Below are 27,067 nucleotides of genomic sequence, written 5' to 3' on the forward strand. Positions count from 1 at the left end.
ACTGTGGGGGCATATTTGGCACTGTGGGTGCATAGCTGTCTGTGGGGGCATATGTGTGGCACTGTGAGGGCAAATCTGCCACTGTGGGGGCATATGTGGCACTGGGGGAATATTTGTCACTGTGGGGGCATATATGTGTGGTACTGTGGGGGCATATCTGCCACTGTGGGGGCGTATCTGTGGCACTGTGGGGGCATATTTGGCACTGTGGGGGCATATGTGTGGCACTGTGGGTGCATAGCTGTCACTGTGGGGGCATATATGTGTGGCAATGTGGGTGCGTATAAGCCACTGTGGGGGCATATCTGTGGCACTGGGGGAATATTTGTCACTGTGGGGGCATATATGTGTGGTACTGTGGGGGCATATCTGCCACTGTGGGGGCATATATGTATGGCACTGTGGGGGCGTATCTGTGGCACTGTGGGGGCATATTTGGCACTGTGGGGGCATATGTGTGGCACTGTGGGTGCATAGCTGTCACTGTGGGGGCATATGTGTGGCAATGTGGGTGCGTATCTGCCACTGTGGGGGCATATCTGTGGCACTGGGGGAATATTTGTCACTGTGGGGGCATATATGTGTGGTACTGTGGGGGCATATCTGCCACTGTGGGGGCATATATGTATGGCACTGTGGGGGCGTATCTGTGGCACTGTGGGGGCATTTTTGGCACTGTGGGGGCATATGTGTGGCACTGTGGGTGCATAGCTGTCACTGTGGGGGCATATGTGTGGCAATGTGGGTGCGTATCTGCCACTGTGGGGGCATATCTGGCACTGTGGGGGCATATTAGTAAACGGCAGCAGCGGTGCGTGGGGCAGAATGTGTGGTACTTGTGTATTATCTGGGCGCCCAATTTTTTTCATCGCATGCCACTACTTAAGGCATGCAATGCGATTTTTCATTGTAAAGACCCGATTTTTCATTGTATAGTCACCCATGGGTGATTTCATACCCCCACTATCCAACTAAGCATGGAGTTGATTTTATATACTGTAGTGTGGCGAGCGGACGCAGATTACTTTACATGTATTCTGCGTCCCCTCGTGGGGCTCGCTGCACTCGACACGCTTCCGGCACTATATAAGGTCAACTCCATGCGTAGTTGGATAGTGGGGGTATGAAATCACCCATGGGTGACTATACAATTAAAAATCGGGTCTTTACAATGAAAAATCGCATCGCATGAATTGTATGCCACTATATTGCATGCGATGCGATGCAATACAATGAAAAAATCGGGCGCCCAGATATTACACAAGTACCGAATGTGTAATAGGCGTTACGGTGTGGGGAGTATTGCGTAATTGCCATTACAGTGTGGAGTGTAACGGGCATCACAGTGTGGGGGTCTAATGGGCATCATGATGTGCAACATAATGTGTAATTGTCATCATGGTGTGCGACATAAGATGTAATTGTCATCACAGTGTGCGGCGTAATGTGTAATTGGAATCACGGATAAATAGTGTATAATGATTTAAGTAGGCTGTCATTGGCCTTGATCTGTGAGGTGTACTAGGTCACTGTGTGGCCCTCAGCTGGCCAACTTAAGTGTGGGAGGACAATGACAATTCCTGCGGTAACCAATGTCTGGTCATGCAGGTCGCAAAAGTGAGATGTAAGGTAATTGTTGTCCTGCTAGACCAAACCCCTTATATTAAGCCACGCCCCTTTCGACAAATAAACCACACACCCTATTTCGGCGCGCGGGCCTTCGGCGCGCGCAATTTCTTCTGTACCATGTTATATATTTTGGGGGGGCGCATTTTTATTTCTTTGCCCTGGGAGCTAAATTGTCTAGAAACGGCCCTGCCTGACAGATACAGCAGAACGTAGCATAAGGGTATACACACACTAATCAGCTCAATGCATCTGCAGGTTAGGAATTCCTATGGAGCAAAAACCTCAAATCTATTACAGGTCGGGTCTCCCTTATCCGTGTATTCCAAAAACCGAAATAATCCCTAAACCATGGTTTTTCAGAATATTTCAGGGTTCTATTTTTATTCCCCCCCTCGCCCCTTTTTTTTTCATACTTACCTCATCCCCATGTGTCAACGGCGGTGCATTGCGGGAGTGCAGGGCCGCAACAGTGATGTCACTGGCTCGCCTGCGCACTCTTGCATTGCACCCCTGGGATCGGAGATGCCGCTGAAGAGGATCCTGAAGGCCGCCATGGACGCCAGGGGACCACCGGGGCACCACCAGGGGCCCAGGTAAGTATGGAAAAAAATATATATTCCAAAATCCGAAAAAATCCCTTATCCAAAATGCTTGTGGTCCCAGCAGAGCACGAAGGCGACTGTACTAGTGTTAACAAATTGCTCACTGCACACTGTAAAATGTCTGACTCACATAATACTATAATACAGCACTTGGTAGAGTATTTTATCTGCACAGTATAGGTTATTGCTGTAAGACAGGAGAGCTCGGGAAGGCAAGAACTCTGGAATCCAGTGAAACGGAACACTAAGCAACTCCTTTTCCAACATCTTAAGTGGAGGAACCCTTTAAATAAGAGTCACCTTGGACAATTGGTCATCACGATATATGTGTTGAAAGTGTCAGGTCAGACTAAAGACACAATGCGGTACTGTCCTTACTGCAACCTTCTCTTGTTAGCTGCAGTTAATAATCATCCTTGTACATCGGCAAGGTGTCTCTGGATAGATATAAATGCTTTATGTTTGGAATACTGAACAAAAGGGAAACCGCTTCAGCCAAGATCTGTATGAGACAAAGGGCATTCTGTATAACACAGCTGTAAATTGTGTCCCAATGCCTATACTCAATGGATGCAGAGAATGAATGGGCCGATTCCAAAGAATCAAAGCACTATGAACCACTGGCAACTTTGAGGCTTGAGACACCTTGTGCCTCATAACTCAGCAATGTTACTGGTTGCTAGTAAATGAATGAACAGGTGACTGGTACAGAGGGCATTCTCCCTGCTGTGCAGAGCCATATTTACATCTTTACCTACTGTATGTCACATTATTAAAAAAAATTCCCTATCATTTTACAGATACAGACATAAATTAGAGACTGACATTTAATAGGATGAGAGATTCAGAAAGTGAGAGATTTGGTAAAAATGTATTTATTGGTTTATTTAAAGCTGCAATTATTTACACTGCAAAATCAAACTGGTTTTGCAGTGTAAATGATTGCCGCTTTAAATAAACCAATAAAAAAAAAATTGTACCAAATGTCTCACTTTCTGAATCTCTCATCCTATTAAATTTCACCCTTTGTTTTTCATAAGACTTTGCTTAATAAGCACCAGTGCTTCATGTTTTTGCTCATTATAACACTCTACGGGGGGTATTCAATGTATCCCCAATGTATCCCCTTATTTCCAATAAGGTTTTTTTTTTTTTATTCTTTGCAGAAACCGACGCTATTTCTGTTTTTACCCCAAAAAAATAGACATTGAATACCCCCCTAATAGAATGTAGCCAAAAATTGCCAAAAAGCTTTTTTCATAAAATTGCAAGAAAGTGAACTAAAAGCAAAAGTGTAATTATTCCGCTGTACAGTGGCTGCTGAGGGTTTATATGTGGCTCTGTGTTCCCTGGAAATTCGGACTGTCCACAGCAGATTTTAAACTGAGAAATTTACCAGGTGACTTCATGGGGACACAGATGAGCGATTTATTTTTGTGAGAGGGTCCTGTGCTTGTATTGGTGAGGAGGCAAATCCAGTCCGCCTGGCATCCATTCGTGATCCACATCTTGCTTCCATTGATAACATAATCGTCGCCCTTTTTCACAGCATTTGTCTTAATACCTTTAAAAAGAATGACAAGCCATTATACAACAGGAACAACATGTGCCGGCAAACATTGGGCAAGTTATAAAATAAACAAATAAATCAAAGCAGCAGTAAGGAAAAACACATAACCACTGGTGGAACGGGGGGGGGGGAGGGAGAGAAACCGCAACGCCAAGTTAGTCCCTCTTCCGCCACCTAAGGCCACCCCACCCATTCAAAAAAAGCAGAGTGTGGGTAGGGCCAGGGAAGCTAGTGGCATAACCAGTCAGTGGACTTAATTCAGATGTGCTTGTTCTTGCAAACTTTTGCCTTTGTCGCAAATCCAGTCATCACTCAGAGTCGCAGTTCTCCTTGGATGCCGAAAGCTCTCCGGCAGCAAGCAAAATGACAAATGCTAATTTATAGAAGCCCAGAAAATGCAGACTGAAGGCCATAGAAAGCCTACCTTCACCTGACCACTCCCCGTATCCACCTCCAAACGCTGTCTACCGGTCACTAACTTTGCAATTAAACCCGCATGGCGAGCGGCATCAAAACTCAATCGGTTTAGACGCATGAGAAGTAAGGAAACATTGGGGCAGATGTATCATAGCAGGGCTTATCGCGTCGCTATAATACTTCCTGCTTCGCCTCATTAGCGAGGCGAAGCAGGAGGGGAGACCGACAAGATGTTTTAACATCTTGTCCGCTGAAGCGGGGGAGCGCTAACTCCCCCCTCCGGCGATGTTCCCTCCTGGAGATAGCGCACCTGTCCTGTACCGCATCCTGGCTTCATACATGGGGGAGAAGCGGTATAGTGCACATAACGTGTGCTGATACCCCTTCTCCCCCATAACGACCCTTCATACATCTGCCCCATTGATTGATTTCATACAAAAGCCACTTTGCGTAGTAGGCGGCTCTACTTTGGAGTACACCCATTTTAGTAAGTTGTTGCTAGAGTTTAAAATATTACTCTGAGTCTACTGGATTCTACCAAACGTAAAGTAATAACATCCTACCTGTGTATCTTTGTGAAACTGGAATATTGTTACAGTTGTATATACTACTAAGCTGTATTTGATTGTGTAGGCATCCAAGTTTCTCTAAACTGAATCAATAGAATACATCTGTATCCAAGCAGAGGCAGAGGTCACAGTGTTAGCGGCTGTGCGAGTGCTGTCTGCGGGTGGGTTGGTTGTGCAATAGTGTTCGGCATATGTGTAAGAGGCATTATGTGTGTCATGTATAAATGCATTAATAATGTGCGACATATGTGTAACAGGCATTATGTGTGTCATGTGTATAAGGGCATTAATAATGTGCAACATATGTGTAATGGACATTATGTGTGTCATGTGTATAAGGGCATTAATAATGTGCAACATATGTGTAAGGGGCATTATATGTGTCATTATGTGTATGAAGGGCATTAATAAAGGTTGGCATAATGTGTAAGAGGCATTGGGACATATGTATTAAGCCTTAACAACAGATAAAGGCAAGGGTGATCAGGAGAGATAAACATCCAGCCAATCACCTGCTAACTGCCATGTTACAGGCTGTGTTTGAAAAAAGTCAGTAAGGAGCTGATTGGCTGGACGCTGTACTATTGTGTGGCCATGCCCCTTCCCAGCAAGAACTGCTTGGGCCGCGCCTGAATGTGTGCACTGTTTCTATTTAAAATATTGCGGGAAGGAGCACCAAAATGATAACTGCTATGATGAGGGTTGATGGTGCTGGGAAAGGGGAGCAGGATCAGAGGCGGAACTAGTGGCGGTGCTAGGGGGGGCACCAGCCAAAATCTTGCCTAGGGCATCATTTAGGCTAGGGCCGGCTCTGTTTAAAATATTGGAGATTATGCAGTCTATTTGCGAACAACAGCTGTAGGCTAAGTGTTACTAATGAAGCTACAATATACTAAAGGGACAGTAGGTGGTGCTGTAGCTTTACTTGTCGACTCCATAGTCTCTCTTTGTTATAGTGTATACACCTCTAGAAACATATATAAAAACATAGAATTTGATGGGAGATAAGAACCAGCATATTTAATGATCTTCCACATTAAGTTATTTAGATGTTTTAGTGTGGTCCGAGTAAAGTAGCTTCCCTGCAAGTTTGATGCTTGAATAGAGAAGTATCTACAGAAGTATAATTGAATGAGGTTTGTGTGTGTGTGTATGGATGTTCCACGATAACTCTCAAAGGCTTTAACTAATCGTCTTCCAACTTTGCACACTACCTTATCATCTTAAGGGACAATCTAAGTTCGAAGATAGGTTTAATCGGAAAACCCTTTAAGGGTGCTGTCATAAGGGTCCATGCTTTTTCTGTTGTTTCCATGCATTGTGATATGTCGTTGTAAAGCTTATGACTTTCTGAATACAACCAGGGCCGCTGAATGCGCTGCCGGGCCCCGGTAAAACATTTTTTGTCCTATTCCAGAAATACTCAACACAAAAGGGGCAGCCACTGCCTTCTGCAGCAGCCCCTGCTCCCCTGGGGCTGCTGCTGCCGGGTTCGGCTGTTTGCGGTTCGCTTGGAGAAGTTTGGGGCCGCCTGGATGTGCTCGGGTGCTTGCCCGTTCGTCTGCATACTATCGGGCATACTATCGAAGTGTTTAACCAGGGCAGGCATGTCCAAACTATGGCCCTCCAGCTGTTGTGAAACTACAAGTGCCATCATGCCTTGCCACCATTTTGCTATTGGGAAATGCTAAACCTATGGCAAGGGATGATGGGACTTGTAGTTTCACAACAGCTGGAGGGCCATAGTTTGGACATGCCTGCCCTGGTTAAAGGGTCCATTCAATGAAAAACGTTTTCACTTTACAAAACTTTTGAGAATTGCTCAAGCCTTAAGACAGTATTCTAGAACAGGACTGAAACATGACCACATCTGAAGACTGTTGTTGCTAGAGGAACTTCAGGAGTATGTGCGTTAGAATCCTTTGTACTGTGACAGAACAAAAATCCTTCACTTGACACCTTCCTCTTATCGATTTGCATGCAAATTACCATCACGTAAACAAGCAGGGACTAGACAAACGAATGACAGGACTTAATTAAAACGTGTTTTTGCTTTCTCGACGGAAAGCCCACTCCACATTATTGCTGCGTTGTGACACTTGCAACTCACTACAAAAAAAACAATTAACGTCTCAGCAGAAAATGACTTTTCAAATTGGTTTTGAAATGGTGTCAACATCGCAGGGCGTCACGGAGCGGACTTGCGTGAACAATTCCGAAAACAAATCCACAACTATCTGCTTCATATACATAAATGTAACAGATACAAAACATTTCTTTAGTGACATTCAGTAAAGCCCCGTATACACCGGGCGGTAAAATGAGTGATATCGCTCAGTATAATCGCCCAGTGTGTATGCACCGCCCAATGGCCGAAGGGTGTTCCAGTGGGTCGTTAACTACTCACTCCGTCTTATGTACATGCGGAGATGAGGGACCGGATCGTTAACAAGTGTCATGCTGCATTCTCACCCCACCGTCAAGTGTGTATACACTTACAGAAATCAGCGCCCCATCGGCCACCGATATGTTAACATGTGAGAACAAGATATAGGGAAGATGTACTAAGCCTGTGATAAAGTAAAGAGAGATTTAAGGCTCTATGGACTATTCCTTGAAGAGGATCCTGTTGTTCTGGGGATGCCCCCAACTGTAATTTTTTTAAACAGCATGTAAGGAATGTAGGAACTGATTGGCTGGTACTTTATCTCTCTCCAAGGATAAGTATCTGTATATAGACCCCAAAGTAGCAGCCAATCGGTCCAAAACTGTCATGTTATAGGTTGTGTTTTTTTTTTATAAATGACAGTTAGGAGATAGTTGGTTGGTACATTATCTCTCTCCAAGGTACACCTGTGCCATTATATTTTGTACCTGTATGGTGTAATTTTTTGTAAAGACATATAAGAGTACAATATTGCTGCACAAAACATAGTATGGACATCAACTCCGTCTTATGCCCCATTTAAAATTCTATGGACATCCCGCAATACTCCTAGATCATGGATTCTGTATAACCCACGGATGTCCAAACTATGGCCCTCCAGCTCTAGTCAAACTACAAGTCCCATAATGCCTTGCCACAGTTTTGCTATTAGGGAATGCTAAAACTATTGCAAGGCATGCTGGGATGTGTAGTTTCACAACAGCTGGAGGGCCACAGTGTGCCGTGATTCTTGGGGTACCCTCAAGAGCGGATTGGGATGGAAAACTTGCTCAGGAAATTTCTGGAAGCAGCCCTCATGCGGGCGTGGTCTGAGGAGAGAGTGGAGGGGCGTGTTGGAGACTCACATCGCCAGTCTGTCACCCTCTCTCCTCTCCCGGCTGCAGTTGCGTTGGCCCGCCAGGGACCTTCCCTGTGATTTTAATTGCCAAACTGCCCCCAGGTAACCTATATGGGAAATATACAGGCGGACAGCATTGTGACCCATAAATAAACGGATCATTAAATGTCTAAGAAAGCCAAGTGATAAAGTATGCATAGCCATAACAATAATGATAGACTACATTAGGAAAAGAAAACGCCATCCTCTAAGGTGCATAGGTGACAAGTGCCCCTATATAAACCTATGTTACCTTCATCCAAGCCTCCAGGCTGACTGCAATACCTACTTGCCACATCAGATCCAGCTCCGGCCTCGCTGACTCCCAGACAAGCGACCACATCTCCAGCTATCGTTGGTACAAGGAACTGACGCTTCAATTCATCGCTGCCAAACCTTTAGTCATACAACAAGAATGAAGACAATCAGAAGAGCTCAAAACTTACTACATGCAAATCGTTCCCAGCCACAGATGCTGGGAAAGATTTGTGCACCATAATTGTGCACCAGCTCGGTGATTTGGAAAACGTGGACCGTTGGTAGAGCTTGAGGACCGGATTGGCCTCCCTGGATTTAAATGACTAGAACCAACTGAAAAAGCCACATGTGGTGAAACGCGTCAGTAACTCCCATAGGGAACTGCCATCTACTGTATCACTTTCAAACTTCATTTAATTTTCAATATTATGGCTATCGGATTCTTTATAGTCAGACTTACGTTCACTGAGGTCTTCAGTTTGACACAGGAGTGGCGGCTGTGCTATACAATCACCCTATTAAATCAGCCTGATAACAATAATAAAAGGCAGATACTGATGTGTATGACTATTGGGGTTATTCAGACCTGATCTCACGGCTATGAATTTGCAAGCCGGGCGATAATGGATATACTGCATGTGCTTATGGCCCACAGTACAGCCTACAGGCCTTCCTGACATAAAATCCAGCTACTTTTTTGATCACTGGCCGTATGCAAGTGGATTGACAGGAAGCCGGCGTTTTGGAGTGGTTACCGGATGTTTTCTGAGTGCCTGGGCACGCCCAGGCATTAGGAGGTAGGTTTGTGACGTCAGCCCTGCCCCTGGGCAGCCGCCGAGTGAGTCCTGGTCTAAGCACAGACTACACACACACAGGAAGAATCATTTAGTGATGAGTGCTTGTGAATGGATTTTCAGATAATCCCACGGCTGCAAATTTTTTGCAGGCTTGCACAGAGCGCTATTTCACTGGGTGGAGATCACCTGACCGCAGGGCTCTGCAAATTGCAGCCCAGCGATCAGGTCTGAATAACCTCCTATTACCGCTGTGGAATATGCAAGAGATATTTAAATAACTTGTAATGAATTAAATAAATAACACCAATAACCTACTGTCGTTTATCGCCAAAGCTGATCTAACCCGACGCCATACACAGCAGAGTAACCAATCTAATACGATATGGAGAGAAACCTACAGGGTGAAACGCGCGTTTTGCTGGAGCTAGTCTCTATTGGTGTTTCACTATGATATATATAAAGAAAATCCATGCAGACAACTTCAATTAATAGTGAAGCAAAAAAAAACAAAAAAGACACCTGTAATGAACTACACTCGCCTTGAATTAAAAATGTCCTCCGATTTTTTTTTTGGCAGAAGAGAAAACTGAAAAAAACTGAAAAAAAAAGTAATTTTCTCTTACTGTGCAGCGACATTAGTATTATGCAAATTGCATTGCAGGTTTGACCTTTAAAGTAAGTGAGCGGACCGATAGCGCGTAGATTAGAGAATTAAACTTGTCAGCTCGTTTTCACGGCGCTGCATTATATCGCTGAAGAGGACGGAGAATGTCATTTTGTATATTCAAATGTCTACAGTTTTATTTCACAATTCAAATTCTTTGCTCTGCGTGAGTTAGCGGCTTCTTCATACAAAGGAGGGAACCTGATTTCTCATTCAGGTTTCCTCACGCATATTAGCGAGTCTGAAACCTGTGATGTCACTCACAACAACATGTGTGCCGGGACGTGTCGCAGGAGGAAGATAAACTCTCTAATGAACAAAACATTTAAAGGAGAGCAGTCGCACGAGATGCACTTACGGTAATATACAATCAGAAATAGTAAACCATCTACTGAACGGTAAGAGGTCTCAATGGCTTCAGCAACGGAGGAATTGAGCAATCGCCTTAATGAAAGCGAGCAATCCCTTATGTTGTGTCATTAGTCAGTAGGCTGTTTTTTGCTGTCCCCCTGTGGGCACGCTTTTATGATAGATCATTACTAGAAAGATGGGCATTCTCAAAGGCCAGGGGCTTGGCGTGACTCCCGAGTCATTCCCATGATTGATTTAATTCCAAGGACCTGATAGCGAACTGGTATACGGCAATGGCTTCAATTATTTAATGAAAGAGTGAAGGAAACGGCATCCGACATCTACTGGTGGTTTTAAGACTGAACCAAAAACTAAAACGACATTTCTTGAAGCTCAGGACAGCTTTGAATACTACAGAGACAGCATCATTTTAAAGGTGTTCTCTGCGTTCTGCCACATTAAAAAAAATTATAAAATAATAATAATTCGTCTTGCACGAATGCTGTATGCTGGGGACCCCAATCATTAGGGGAACGCCCCAGCATTTTATGAGTGTCCCAAGGAAAACACTGGGTGTTCGCTGCTCGGGGCTGGCGGCTGACATCACATGATCTCAGCGCCTGCCCCCAATTTGGCAATCAGAATGCAAGATAAAAGTCAGACTGACATATCTGCGAACGGCATAAAAATAATCTGATGGTCAGCGATCGAATCAAATGATCAAATGATTTTTTCCGGTCGGACAGCACATGCGAGGTGATGTGTTCATGTATATATCCCACCGCATGTTACTGAGGGGATTCGAGCGGTGGTAAGGGGGGGGGGGGGGGGGGGGGGGGCTTATGCAAACGTATGCTGCCTAGCGAGCTGGTATGAATAATGCCCAAGATGTTCACAAAACCAGAATCAAACACTTGCTGCTCCGTCATCTGTTAGTGTACAGGTAATAGCGGGTTTTCTATTGTTTTTCAGTTGTCAGACCAAAAAAAGTTTGTAGAGTTGTTTAAAGTGTTCCTTCCACAAGATCCCCGTTGATGCTCAACACATCCGAGCGTGGCCTTTGGATCTAATCGGTTGGGAAGATGCTGCCGTGGGGAGGGGCTTATGCAGCTCTCTGAGAACAGAAGGGTATCCGGATGATAGGTCTACACCAGGCATGTCCAAACTATGGCCCTCCAGCTGTTGTGAAACTACAAGTCCCATCATGCCTTGCCACAGTTTTGCTACTAGAGAATGGTAAAACTATGGCAACGTATGCTGGGATGTGTAGTTTCACAACAGCTGGAGGGCCACAGTTTGGACATGCCTGGTCTACACTGTCTACGTCAACAGATCAACATGCACTATGTCAACAGTGGCAAAATGTTGACACTGACAAAAATAAATCAGGTTGACATTGAAAAAAGGTCGATATGCACTGAAATATTGTAAAAGAGTAATTAACACATTGGCTTTCATGTTCGATCTGGTAGTGTCCTCATTGTGTCGCCATTTAATCGTAGAGCTGTTATACCCAAACCGGGGTGTGCTCAACAACAGAGCAGCAGCACAAGTGACTGCAGTCTCAAAGAGTTGAACCGAACCGGATCTCGAAGAACTCATACTAAAGACAATAAAACAAGAGGATAAAGTACGATGACTTACCGTGTAAGAGCCGGTGTAGCCATGTCAGACTGAACACCGATAGCCATTGGTATGCCTCCGCAGTTGATATTTCCAAGTTCTTCCGCAATAGCGATGCTGTACGAAAAGTCCAAGCCCATTCCTCCATATTCTGATGACAGACAACGCAATTACCATATTATCGTGCTGATTACACGTTAACACAATACACTGTAATATAAAACCAGTGTCTTCATAGGAAAAAACACAGAGAGTGTTTCAATTGGTTATTAGTGAGTTCATTCATTTCATTAGTGTTTTCTAACGAAGACATTTTTAAATCATTGGCATTTAATTAGCACGAGGGAAGGAATGTCAATTAAGTTGAGGCAAAATGAAAATACTAACCAAACACCTAAAACAGAAACAAGATATCATGTGCAAGCAGTTGTTTGTGTACTATTTAATCAGAAAAAAATGTAACCCATCACCTACATAAATCATAGCTTATGTAGTGAAAGCAGGCTTGCCTACCCTCCAGGAATGGCTGGGAGGCTCCCAAAAATCGGGTCCGCCTCCCGGCCCCCCGGAAAGGTGGGCAAGTCTCCCGGTTGCCGGCCAGAGCCACTGCACCACCCTTTTCCGCTGATCATATTACCGGCATTTTATGCAAAACGCGGGTCCGCGGAGATGGGGCGGGGCTAACATGATGCAAATAGCATCATTTTGCAACATTTTAGCCCCACCCCCTACTCGCGGACCCGTGAATTTCAGTGTTTTTGTGGATTGGGGGCGGGACTTTGAGTCAGCCACCTTGTTCCCGTCCCCCCCCCCCCCCCCCCCAACCAGGAGATTCGGCTGGCCTCTCTGGGCTTCTCCCGGAGAGGCAAATATAAAAGTCGGTAAGTATGAGTGAAAATGTATTGCAGAAGTGGTCATTTTGACGGGCTTTTAACTAGTCATTATTTTTATTCATGTTTTTATTTAGTTTATGCATTCCATATCCATTATTTTCTTTCGTTAGGCTTTTCTAGAACTCAATTAAGACTTTGAAACAAACAAAAGTTCTACTTTTCCAAACTGAATGCCAGCGGCCTCTGACGATCTTCATAAACTACACAGATTTATGCTCTCTATAATAACACACGTCCAACTTATCGTCCCCTCACCTAACTTTAAATGACCTGTTATTTCCGCCTCATCCGGCCGTGTATTAATAACCGCATTATAGAAATGCTGTGTAATTGCCTTTTGGGTGAAAGCAAAAACTGAACAGGTTGTGACCTTTCTTGAAAATGTAGTTTGAGGAGAAACACGCGAGGACGAGACGCTGTGACCCCCCCTTTTACACCTAATCATCCGCTCTCAGGCTGCAGGTCAGGTCAGTCAGCCCCCAGGACTGCAATACTTGCAGAAATCAGCAGCGAGCCTGCCGCCCTCAGATGTGGACAGGAGCAGAGATGACAGATTGTGAAGTGCCAGAGTGTATTTCATTAGTACGGTTTAATACAGCTCTCAAAAGACGAGACTCTGTTCTCAATTACCAAGTGACACCCAGTTAAAGTTTATTATATGTCAGGGAGTAGTTCAATTGCAATAACTGACTGTGAAAATAATGTGATTAACAAGTTTGGCACATGCACTACGGAGATGATTTCTTAGGGGACATGCGCCCTGTAAGTAGGATTTCTGTACATTGTACTGTCTGCAATAGTCTTAAGTGCAAAACAGTAAAACAATTCTTCACAGAACATTATTAAAATGTATACCCCCCCCCCCCCCCAGCCACCCACCCAACTGACACCTTTCTTCCTTCTGACGCTTCATCTCCTTATTCTGACACATGTGCAGAGACAAGATGAATAGATAAAGAATACTGAGGGAGTCACGCTATAGGGAGCTTCTATGTGCTATTTGGGTTGGCCACACCCACTCTGGTGGTTGGCCACACCCCTTTAGCACCAGTCACCTATTGGTCCCTCCATTCCTCGGTGCAAATAGGCCTCTGCTGTGGTTTTGATATTCACTTCAACACGTACCCACGCACTGTACACAGAATCCCCCACAGCCTCACTCTAACCCGCCCCGCTAGTGCCTAAACCTAAGTCCCACATTTCACTGCCTAATCCCCTCCTCTCAGCCTAATCCTACACCCCACCACCACCCCCAAACCCTACCCCAAGTCTCCCTAGATCTTAACCTCGGTCCTCAGGACCCCATCACAGTGCATGTTTTCCAGGTCTCTTCACGGAATCACAAGTGAAATAATTAGCTCCACCTGTGGATCTTTTAAAAGTGTGTCAGTGAGTAATGAATGCACCTGTGCACCTGGAAGGTGACCTGGAAAACTGAAATTGTGTGGGGTCCTAGAACCGAGTTTGAGAACCCCTGCCCTGGTGTATAAACCCCCCCCCCCCCCCCCCCCATCCCTGGCGCAAGAACAGTGGAAAGGTCCAAGACATCAGCTGCTACATATCATTTTAATACCGACAGAGGGATGCCGACAATCAGAATACTGACAGTGGGATCCCAACAATCAGAATACCAACAGTGGGATCCCAATGAGACTAATACATGACAATAATAATGCCACACATCTGGTACCATGCAGAAATTATCTCATGCAGAAATTCTCCACGCATTGCCAATCACATGTCTTAAACTGGGCATACAATCTACATACAGTAAAGTGTTTGGAAGCAATTGGTCTACTGTCATTTGCACCAATCCAACCAGTCAGATCTGGCAGATAATTGTATAGTGTATGGCCAGCAGTAGGGCATGGCATGTTACAGGTGTCCTGAAGTAATGACATACCAATACTTCCCACCAAGTGGCAGCACTGCATCTCAACACATCTGCTAGTGTCTGCAACCAATAACCAATGCAGAGAAGAGTTTATACATACAGTAGAGTAGACTTGCAATAATGCCACTTTAATCAGGGACACCTATGATTTACACAGGTTCTGTGGCTGATTAAAACCAGGAGAAAAACCTGAGTAAATCACAAAAGTCCTGGATTAAAGGGATATTTAAACCTTGTTTACTGATCCCTTTCATTTGAACACAGAATCATTTATTTCCAGCTTTCTTCAATGGATAAACTTAACGGGCAAGTGAATGTTTCAGCCTGCCTGCACCCCACTGCCTGGGAGTGCCATATCTATAGTATAAACAAATGCTCTGCATAAAACACACATAGAAAAATAATGTGGTACGTGACCACAACATACAAATTTCACACGATGACGTGGAGAATTGACCAACGACATTCAACAGAAGAGTACAAAAACATAGCAAAGAGAGACTGCACAGTGACAGCTAAGGATACAGCGCCACCTACTGCCCCCTCCAGTATAGCGTCTCAAGCAATACTTCACCTGTAACCTGTTGTTATCCTCAGACTTTTAAAATCAAGGATTTTAACCAATTTTTCTGTTGGGCGTAACCATTTTAAATTCATGAAAAACATTTGCATTTAATAACATGGCTGTTTGAAAACCCATTATTAAAAATAGAAAATATTGATTAAACAAAAACACCTCTTGATAAATAATGCTTCAGAACTTGATTAATAATAAGAAAAAACTTGAAAAAAAAACAATACTCCAGGAGACTCCAAACCAGACCGCCAGTAAGACAGGTCTGCAGCAACAGGAAAGTAGTTAACTTTATCAAAGTAAAATAAAAGTATTTTCAATCTAAAACGTTGGTATAAAACCATCTAGCCTCTACTGCCTTGCACAGAGAGATAAGCCACCTGTTTACATGCATGTGTATATCTCCTGTTGTTTAATCCCCAGGAAATGTATTTTGCTGCTTATTGTAACAGCCGCATGACTTCCCAAATGTTGGATAAAAGCAAGATAATTTTTCAGTCAGGCTGCATGAACAAACGTCAGCGGTCCCAAAAAACTGATTTAAAAATGCAGTCAAGCGTGAACAGTGGGTGCCCTTGAAATTATTAAACAAGATGTGAGACAAATGGTTTTAGAAGGAAAATACTCTCTGAAACAGGCCCAACTCTTATTGAACGTCATTAAACTAATAACAAATAAATATGGAACTTGGTGCTGGGAAGATCCTGCTAATGTGTGCATGCAACCAGCAGCCGCTGTTTTAGGAGTGGAAGAACATTTAAAAATAGGGGAGCGACACCAACAACCAGCCGGTGATGTCTGGAAGTGGTTGGGGTGGCAGTTGGTTTGTCCCCCAATTTTAATTCTGAACCATCCTGCAGCCAATACCTGTGGAGCCTCCACTGGCAAGGAAGCCCAAGAACAGAGCATTCTGTGCCTAACGGAATGGTCATGTTGGAGGGTATGGGTTGGCACTAAAAATAAGATGGTTGATAGTCTATCGGTTTACTTCTGCAATTGTGTTCTAGTGTCCCATACACATTAGGCTAAGGGCTTTCTGAGCAATATCGTTCTATATAGCCAAAGGACCTCCATGTTCAGCAGGTCCTGGTGATGTCACTAAGCGATATCGGCAGCCAATCCGCACAATATTGTCCACGAGCCGCCGCAGCTGATATTGTTAACTAGATCGGCCATGGCCAGGTCGGCAAGTGTGTACGTAGAATGCTGCACCAACAATTATTTTCCATTTATCTTCTGAAGGTCCTGTGGTCAGGTTTCGGTCTTCATAGTCTATTAAGGAGCTGGGATGGACACGTCTGATGATATAAGTCCCGGGAGATAAGAAATACACACTACGGAAGCAAAAATGGTAGAAAGACCTTTACATTCCCAAAACAATGCATTTCCGTGACTCTGTGCCATTGAGTACCATCAGAAGACAAGCACTGGGTAAATACATAACAACTATCGGGAGCAAGCCATGGACAATACAGCAAACACGCATCACTAGTTTGTATCTAACAGGCGGCTAATATTCATACTTTGCTAAAATTCCTCCGCGCATCTGTCACCAAGGTCTGTACAAAATGCTAAAGCACTGCTATGTTATTTTATTAATCACAGTCTTTGCAATAATGTTCTGACATGTAAATTACCGCCAATTAACATGAATTTGAAAAATGACAGATCACTGTGCCGCTGCATGAATCAAGTGAATACATTTGTACAGTGGTATTGGCAAAACTATGTAAAACGTTGATGAAAAATGTACGACGAAAAAGCCATAAGATAAAAAAAAAACTCATATCATCAACAGGGCTACAGGGAACGTTGAGGAAATGTTATCATTAGGCCAATCCCAAAGACAGCTGACGGGGTCAGCAACGTCTGTTGCGCTGCGAGCAGAGCACAAATGGAACATGGAAGGAAAAAAATTAAGGATTATGGTGCTTTTGGGGGCACAGGAAGTGGACATAAAGCGCTACTATGAAAACAAGCTCAGCCAATAAAAAATAAAGCAGGACGCATTCAGGTTAAATCAGGAGCAACTTATAGAAGTTGGCCACTTTTCACCTGATTCCGAAAGATTGGGCCGAGAAATCGGGAGAAAAGTGTATAAATCAGATGTGTTTGAAATCTGATCCATTCCATTGCAAGGTCCTGTGCGCATCGGATTCGAGTTGGAGGTCGGACCTGCCTGCATGTCCGAGCTTTGACTTGGATCTCCTGGCAGTGGGGAGAGGGGAATATATCACATGTAAAAGAACATCGTGCTCAAGGGTAGAGATGCCAATTACGGAGCATTTTTTCAATCCTGGGATACGGTGCCGATGGAGGATGTTATGTTCCCAAGCTAGGAAGACGACCTCACGATCCAAATCCAAAATTTTGCATTGCTTTTTATTGCATTTTGAAAAAGTTGTCAGTTGACAAAGAAACGCGTCAGCGGTACTACATTTGTTTTAGCCATTGGACATTAGAGGCTACTGTACTTGGACATTCTCCCGCATTGAACCAGCTCCTTAATTGCAATATGATCCAGTTATTGCATGCTTCACAAATAAAGCCATTGGGACACCACAACCTGCAAAATTTTGGACTGCTGATCCGCAAATTCGTGTGGTCGTCTTCCTACATTCCAGTGGGCGCCCGTTTTTACCCTATTGATAACCACATTTTCTTGCATTACACTGGGGCTGATTCAAACTCGTCCGTGCGGGTCCGAAGGGGAGCGAATGGCTTTGGAGAGTTTCACACTCGCCGGACCGTTCGCTCCAGAGGGGGTGGGCAGGGGAACCCATGGCGTTTTATGGGCGTTCCCAAAACCCTGGGCATTCCCTTGGGGACGCAGGCAGGTCGGGCGGCTGACGTCACATGACGCCAGCACTCGCCCACTTTTCTGCCATCTCAGACGGTAAAAATAGACAGTTCACACTTTTTTAAAATCCCGACGGGGAGAGAAATTGTTCCATGGTCGGCGACCATCAATTGATTTCTCTCCCCTTCAGCCGAATGCAAAGGGATGTGTCCATGTACACATCCCCTTGCATGTAAGAAAAGGGATTTGGCCGTGGGGGGTGGGGTGGAGGTCGTTCAACGTGTGAGCGGTTATCCCCCACACACACCACATTAGGTGTATGTATGTAAATGTGTGTTTATGGGTTACCAGGGCTTTATGCTGGATCGAGATGGAGGGGATGGCGTTGTGCCCTAAAAACCCATGAGCAGGTGACTGGATTTCCTTCCTACATTGAAATGTGTGCCCTCTTTCAAAACAATTTAAAGCTGTACAGACACTCTAACATGGCTGCGAGGTCACATGACCAGTTTCTCCCACTTCTCCCTAATTCAGGAAGTACAGTAGTAACTTGGTGGAACGACTTATGCCAAACTGGGCTGGTCCGGAAATCAGAAGTTAACCGCTGTTTGCAGCCCGAATGCAGGATGTGGCGGCACGGTGGAACGCACCATGCATCCCACCGGAAAATGTATATTTCAAGCGACTTATCGGCACATATTAGAATTAATAGCGGAATATGCATTATACGTTCCACCACACACCGGAAACTGAACTAGACCGGAATGGAAACCTGCAGTGACCCGGTCTGTTTTCACTGTGAGCTTGATTGCTCAATTAAGGAAGGTATAAATATGTTGCATGGGAATAGGTTATTACACTCCTGATAAAGGATTGGTCGTCATCTACATGTAATAAAAGCGTGTTTACAGTATTACACTAATGTACGTTATCTCTGATTCCCCACTTAGGTCACAACTGCAGCAACATTAAGTGTTAGAACTTGTGCTTTATTGATGGTCATAGCAAAGCAAACTGTGTATCGGGAACTGGACTCGTTCAAATTTAAACTGTAAATGTGAGGGAATAATTGGGATTCTGTAATACTGTAATTCTTGATAAAACTGCCAAGGACTGCCCAGGGGTGAGCTTCTGTAACACTAGGAGTGCGAGTGGCCTTTACTAAGTATTTTTGCACAACTCCCTGCTTAAATATACAAAAGAAACCAAAAAGATAAATCTACACCCCTCAGATATACATTTGCTGATTTGTAGAAAACGTCGGCAAGATTTCTCAGAGAAAAAAAATATCACAAAAAACAAATAAAACAAATAAAAGAACCTTCGGTTTTTCTGCCTGTGAATCAAAGGGGTAAATGTACTAATATGGGAGTTCTATTAAAGATGGGATGTTGCTCTTAGCAACAAATCAGATTGTATTGATTATCTTCCAAAAGGTGCTACATAAATAAGAAGTAGAATCTGATTTATTGCTATGTGCAATGTCCCATTTTCAGAAGATCTCTCCAACTTACCCCAAAAAGGTCAGTTGATGGCTGCTCCTTTCCCACCCATTAGTTGGCTGGCTCCACCATTTGAGGAGACATTTCAATACATTTCCATAGTGCTAATACATCTCCATCCTCGGGATCTGTTCCCAGGGTGGTGGTATTCTAATTGCTTTATGGTAGCCCTGATGGGAGCTCACCCCGTAAAACAATCAAGGGGTGAATCGTAGTTGGGGAATAAGCAGCTATGTCAAGTTCTACACCAGTGGTTCTCAAAACTCAGTCCTCAAGAGTTTTCCATGTAGGTCACCTAGCAGGAGCACAGGAGTAGTCATCACTGACACACTTCACTTGTGATTCTGTGAGGAAACCTAGGAAACATGAACTTTTGGGGAGTTTGAGAACCTACAATATGTTCTACACAATGCATTTATCACTATGGGTTCTCATCTCAAAATGTCTTCATGATTTTTACTACAGTATCAATTTAAGGAATTTTAACATAACCAAACCCCACCTCTATCTTTTAAAATGATGTTTTTTTTAAATAAGTAAGGGTTATAGGGCATACACACAGTTCGATTCCCTATATTTTTCTATTAGATTTTGCTTATATAAGCAAAAACGAATCGAACGGAAATCTAACACATTCGATCCCAACGCGCGGCCCTGCGCCATCAAAATTGAACAGAAATACGGAATCGAATAAAAAGTAAATCAACATTGTGTGTACACCCCTTTAGAAAGATCTCATATTGACAAACTCTTCATTCATATACGTTCAAGACGACTATTTTCAAATGCTACGCAATGTTGCCATAAAGACAACCAATATCTGTAATCGTAGCTACTTTGGAAAGAAAAGCAAATTAGCCGCGTTCTACAATTAAATGAGGACCAACTGCCGCAGCTACAAAACCGTTTTGTTTCTTTGCCATTAAAAACGTATTAAGGGGGATTCGTTTTTTGAAGAATCATTTCATGTTTGCAAAATGTGACCTTTCACTTTTATTATCTCAATCGCTAGAACATTTGTCTGCTATCAAAACTATGCGCTGTGCCCTTTAAGGGAGAGAGATGTAAATTAGTTAATTGCATGACACACCAGCAGGGTAATTACTGCTCAATTTAATGGGATTTAATAGGATTTTTTGTTAATGTTTTAGAAAATCCATTTATTTAGGTGGGGGCTCATTAACTAAAGCTGTCAACACATGCTGGGACATCGCAGGAGATTCGGGAAGTATGTGTGACAATGGGCATTGAAATAAGTTCTTGCACAGTGGCAGAAAAAAAGGAATGTCCCAAGGTCAGATGTCCCAAGTAAATGCAGGATTTGGGGCAATTAGAAGTGTAGCACAGTCTTCACTTAAGCGACACCAGGTCCGATTCAATTTTTGCAAAAGTACAAAACCATGACCACGGTAATGTGCAAAAATTGCACCCTTGCTAAAAAAGACTGAATCAGGCCCACGTTCCCCCTTTGGGGAACTTTTCCTACTGTCTGATGGGTCTCACAGTTGGGTGGGAATCGGTACATCTGTCAGACCACACTTAGGTCTACAGTCATTAGGTCGACCCCACTAGGTCGACTGGCAGGAAGGTCGACATGGGCCAAGGTCGAATTTGCATAAATGTCGACATGAGGAAGGTCGACTGGTCATAAGTTCGACATGGGTTTTTCACTGTTTTTTGACCCGAAAGTCGACACAGTCGACATGGACACAGTTGGCAATGAGAATCGGACCCTCGCTTTGCTCGCAATGCTTCGGGCACGGTGGCTCGCTTCGCTCGCCACAGCTTTAATAACCTCCTCCACGCCCTAGTGGATGGTAGGGCATGAAATACCGCCTGTCGGCACATGTCGGCTCAAAAAACAGTGAAAAACCCATGTCGACCTTATGACCAGTCGACCTTCCTCATGTCGACCTTTATGCAAATTCAACCTTAAGTCATGTCGACCTTGGCCCATGTCGACCTTAAGTCAGGTCAACCTTCCTGCCAGTCGACCTAGTGGGGTCGACCTAATGACTGTAGACCTAAGTTCATTTTAATAGATGACCGCTTCCCGTTGGGTGTTACCCATACTAGCCTACTCTGCCGGATCCTGTTAGAGACTCCCGTCCCCATCGCCTCCCAACTGTGTCTCCTCTCCGGGCATCTAAGTTCTAACGTAGGCAAGTGTGACATCATATCCTGTTCAGCATTGTTGCACATGGCGCATAATGGATGCTTGGTAGGGAGTATGTAGCAGCTTAACATTCCATTGTTATATGACCACACATTGGATGTGGCATGACTTGTATGTCGGAATGCCCCCTCCTCACCAGGGATGTGCGGTGAGATAAATGGCTGAGAAGTCCCTGGCAAGTACCAGAGCCAGATTTGCACCCAATTTATGAGCCATGAGGTACATGCCAGCATTATACACAAGTGCAGCAGTGTGTGCTGCTGGAGATTCACTGAGTTTTAATAAGAGATGTGCAGAAAAGGTAGCCCCTGCCATAGACTTTTTACTCCACAATTTTGACTATAAGATTTTTTATATGTATATTCTTTGTATTTTTCCCATACTTTATAAACTCAAAACTCCAGCATATACCTTAGTATGACAGGAAAGGCTGTGCCTCACCCCACTGCTCCTCACACACAATTGTCAAAATCAAACATGTCGGGCGTATGCAGAATGTCAACATTCAACATGTTGACAGCGGCTATGTCGATATTCATCATGTCTACCTGTATATAGAAATGATAAACGGACAACAAGCCATCGCTGGTAGCTTACCTTCTCCGGAAAGCAGGGGCACACTCAACGGTAAATTTTGGTGACCCTGGTGGACTTCCAGCAACACATGAGAAGGGGTAAGTATAGACGGAGTCCTCCTCAGCTAGCCTTCTCTGGTGAGCCATGATGAGCCAAGGCCTATTGTTCTCAGCAGCAATACAATACATAGAATAATACAGTAGGGGATTAGCAGAGGATTAAGTCCGACAGCTCTGGCTCACTTGATCCTATTAGAGGGCTAGATGAGGATGGCTCCATCTTTACGCTTAGCCCCTTAGTCTAACCCCTAAGCCTTCCCCTAGAGCCTAAAATCTAACCCCTCCTCCTGCAGATTCACTCTAATTTCCGCCAGCAGCCAGTCCTTGCAGAATGTCAGCGTTTCACATGTCAACATTTCACGTGTCGACTTTCTGTACATTCCCGAAATGTTTAATTTTGAAAATGTCACTGTTGCTCTTAGGAGGGTGTAAGAGCCAACACCAACCCAATGGTTATCATACAAGTCCAATGGTGGGGACATTGTGCATGTGCAGAAAGGGCCCCTAAGCCCCAGTCTGACAGGCTCAGGGCGTTTGGGGGTCAGGTAAGGGGTAGCCAACGGGTCCGTTCCTTAAAATGGAGATGTGTGACCTCTGTTTTGTGGGAGTGCTTAAGTCAGTGTCTGTCGACGTAGATCTACTGGCCTGGGCTACATACCTGAGACGGTAATCTGAGTAACCTGAAGGTGACCAATGGTCAGGTAGCAGGATCCGCTACTGCATCTTCAGACGCAACAGCGGATCACGGAAGCAGACAGGAGGTGTCTAATTACACCAGATCCCTCCTGCTACATTGGCATATTAGCTATACGCGATTGCCATTGGCCTGTGGCTTCGTTCTATCATACAACTTTGAATCAGTATTGTCTTTATTTATTATAATAAAATTGTGACAGCAGATTCGGAAGTCGGTGAAGTTCCGTGCAATTATTACATAGCCAACAGGTGTTTCCTTTCATCAAAAATTGGCCTGACACCGTATAAACATGTGCGGACTATAAAGGAATCTACACGCCGCCAGGCTTTGACACCTGACATACAACACAGCAGCTATAAACCACAAGAGAAGCTCTTTCAGCAGCCAAAAACATCAGGCCGGACAGTGTGACGCAAACACAGAACATATTTCTCTCATTACAGGATGACAGCGAAAGTCTTTCCAACAATGAAACCGCATCCAACCCAAAATACCTATCCTGAAATAATCTGCAACAAAGTGAGTACATCAGACAGTGGATTCATCGTTACACATGATGTAGAAAGCAAAGGTGAAAATGTGCAGGGCTAGCTCGGGACTCTGTAGTTTACCTAGTGACGTCTCTGAGGAACACATGGAACCATGCTTATGACAAGCACTAAACAAGTATGTACAGTACTCCATGTGCAAAGTTCAAAAGTAAAAATAAATGTGCTACAAATGTAATACCAAAATCAGGTTCTAAAACTTTTTATATGAAATTCTCAGATAAAGTGAAAAATGCGATCCAAATCCATCCAGTAATTTTTGCGCGGCGTCGGGAATGAACAAAATCGGACAGATTCAAATTCCACAAAAAAAAATTAAACTGTCCCTGGTAGTATATTTCTCAAAAATGTACTATGTACACAAAACCATTACAGTTTATTTATAGGATTAGAACATAGGGCCTAATTCAGTGTGGATCACTAATTAGGGAATTCGCAATACGGTTAGAGTGACAACTGATACACCTTTCACACCAGAAACTGCAAGGACGTACCCAGGATTATGGTCCCTGGAGCATGCAGGGACATTCCCAGATTGTCCCCTTTCACACCAGCTTAATCCCTGCGTTTTCGGGTGTGAAGGGGCGGGAGGCAGGATGAGTGGGATGATGCTGGTGAGGCCGGCTGGGGACTGGCTCAGGGTGGATCTATACCCTTTTAGTCACCCAGCAGCTTCCCCCCAGGGGTTCCCACAGTGGCAGGAGGGGCAGGAGACCGCAGAACTCAGCGCTCTCCACCAGGCACCGCGCTCTCCACAAACAGCTACAGGCCAGACCCCCTGACCGGAACCCAGGCCGAAGTGGCACCCGCACCACCCACACACGGACGGGAACCCCCAGGTCCAGCACCCTGGCTTCTGCCGTCTCCCGACTCAACAGAATGACTGCAGTGAGTAGAAGCTGGGTGGAGAGGCCCCTTTCACACCAGCCAGTAACCCAGGCTGGTCACGGGAGCAACCCTGCTAGCTAGTTGGGTTGAAATCCCGGCAAATTTACGCGAGAATTTAGGCTGGTGTGAAAGGGGTATGAGGCAATAAAAAAAAACCTATATTTCAAGCATATTTTGGATTAGGTTTGTGACTTCTTCTAAATAAAAAAAAAAGGTTTCTCGACGTTCTCCTAAATTATAGGCAACGAATAGTTCTGGAAAACTGAGAACCTGAGAAAGTATCCACGTTCACAGGCAACGGCTTGGGCTGTTGGGAGTTACCGCAAAAGAATCAACTTTCATCCCCTGAGCGGTTCCATGTTTAATACTTTTCATAGAAGTCAAAAAATAAAACAATGCCCAAACAGGCTTCTGAATGTTTGAAGAATTTATACCACAAGTAGTCAAATTGGTCTCCAAATGTTTTACACAAGAGAAAATTAAATGTACACTTTCCGTGCGTACAGTACACTTAGTTTTGCTGTCTGGCGTCTCCAAAAATCCATTACATGATAGGTAGCAGGTTCCAGAGTTTTAGATAAACTGAAACATTAATTTTCCATCCACATCTTACTATTTCCAGTGGCTTTACTCCAGGAGACATTGGAGGCTGTGGCAGCTGGTCTCCAGCTATCAAAGGGGCCCCGAGAAAAGTGGCTGCTGAACTAGGACAGATCTTTCTCTGCTCATTTCATAGAGACTTGTTACAGTCACTGAATGTAATATAACAGATCAAAGTGATTATATAGTGAGCTAGTGCTCTGCTTCTGTGTCTTAAAAGAAAGCATATCCGGAGCTGCGGTGAAGGATGACTCGATCGGGTCTGGAGCAGACATTAGCGGCCCTCCCATAAAATGCCTGGGACACTCCTATTAAATGGGTGAGTCCCTCCTACAAATTCTGGCTTCCTGTCAATCACCCAGAGTATGGCCTGTGCTAAAAGGACATCTCTGGCTTGGTTCGCACGGAGACCTCACGAATACGGATTACACTCCATGCGCATTCTCTCGATAAATCGCTCAAGCTGGGAATTTTCAGCCCAGCGAACGGGGCCGATTCAGGGAATGTACCAGTGAATCTGCTTCTGAATGAACCAATCAATATGCTTCTGTCATTTTTCAAACACAGCTTGTAAAGCAGAAGCTGATTGGCTGGTACTTTATCTTTCACAATTTTATCTCTCTGAGTTGAATAAAAAAAAAACTTAATTCTATTGATCATCATCTGCAGGCAGCACCCAATCATCTACTCAAGACTCCCTACTGAGTAGATAATAGAGGAGGTAAGTGAAGCTGATGGAAGTCATAGTGGTGGTGAGTAGAGCTGATGTCATCACACTGCCTCCTGAGTAGATGATAATAGTGGTGGTGAGTAGAGTGGATGTCATCACACTGCCTCCTGAGTAGATGATAATAGTGGTGGTGAGTAGAGCGGATGTCATCACACTGCCTCCTGAGCAGATGATAATAGTGGTGGTGAGTAGAGCTGATGGAAGTCATCACACTGCCTCCTGAGTAGATGATAATAGTGGTGGTGAGTAGAGCGGATGTCATCACACTGCCTCCTGAGTAGATGATAATAGTGGTGGTGAGTAGAGCTGATGTCATCACACTGCCTCCTGAGTAGATGCTAATAGTGGTGGTGAGTAGAGCGGATGTCATCACACTGCCTCCTGAGCAGATGATAATAGTGGTGGTGAGTAGAGCTGATGGAAGTCATCACACTGCCTCCTGAGTAGATGATAATAGTGGTGGTGAGTAGAGCGGATGTCATCACACTGCCTCCTGAGCAGATGATAATAGTGGTGGTGAGTAGAGATGATGGAAGTCATCACACTGCCTCCTGAGTAGATGATAATAGTGGTGGTGAGTAGAGCGGATGTCATCACACTGCCTCCTGAGTAGATGATAATAGTGGTGGTGAGTAGAGCTGATGTCATCACACTGCCTCCTAAATAGATGCTAATAGTGGTGGTGAGTAGAGCGGATGTCATCACACTGCCTCCTCCTGAGTAGATGAGAATAGTGATGGTGAGTAGAGCTGATGTCATCACACTGCCTCCTGAGTAGATGATAATAGTGGTGGTGAGTAGAGCTGATGGAAGTCATCACACTGCCTCCTGAGTAGATGATAATAGTGGTGGTGAGTAGAGCTGATGGGAGTCATCAGACTGTCTCCTCCTGAGTAGATGATAATAGTGGTGGGGAGTAGAGCTGATGTCATCACACTGCCTCCTCCTGAGTAGATGATAATAGTGGTGGTGAGTAGAGCTGATGGGAGTCATCAGACTGCCTCCTCCTGAGTAGATGATAATAGTGGTGGTGAGTAGAGCTGATGGAAGTCATCACACTGCCTCCTGAGTAGATGATAATAGTGGTGGTGAGTAGAGCTGATGGAAGTCATCACACTGCCTCCTCCTGAGTAGATGATAATAGTGGTGGTGAGTAGAGCTGATGGGAGTCATCAGACTGCCTCCTCCTGAGTAGATGATAATAGTGGTGGTGAGTAGAGCTGATGTCATCACACTGCCTCCTCCTGAGTAGATGATAATAGTGGTGGTGAGTAGAGCTGATGGAAGTCATCACACTGCCTCCTCCTGAGTAGATGATAATAGTGGT

The 27,067-nt window shown here is 44.4% G+C and overlaps 1 protein-coding gene across 1 annotated transcript in view; it reads right to left on the reverse strand.

Moving 5' to 3' along the window:
• Positions 1-27,067, reverse strand: part of LOC146081299 (putative acyl-CoA dehydrogenase 6) — a 107,668-nt gene that overhangs the window by 47,271 nt on the left and 33,330 nt on the right. Inside the window, exons 4-6 of the mRNA XM_083189445.1 lie at positions 11,825-11,954; positions 8,400-8,506; positions 3,628-3,795 (exon numbers count right to left, since the gene is read on the reverse strand). Coding sequence (XP_083045571.1) covers positions 3,628-3,795; positions 8,400-8,506; positions 11,825-11,954 — 405 coding nt within the window. The remainder of the gene's footprint in view (positions 1-3,627; positions 3,796-8,399; positions 8,507-11,824; positions 11,955-27,067) is intronic.

This window comes from Crinia signifera, chromosome 5, assembly GCF_055691185.1.
Source record: "Crinia signifera chromosome 5, ASM5569118v1, whole genome shotgun sequence".
Lineage (NCBI taxonomy): Eukaryota > Metazoa > Chordata > Amphibia > Anura > Myobatrachidae > Crinia > Crinia signifera.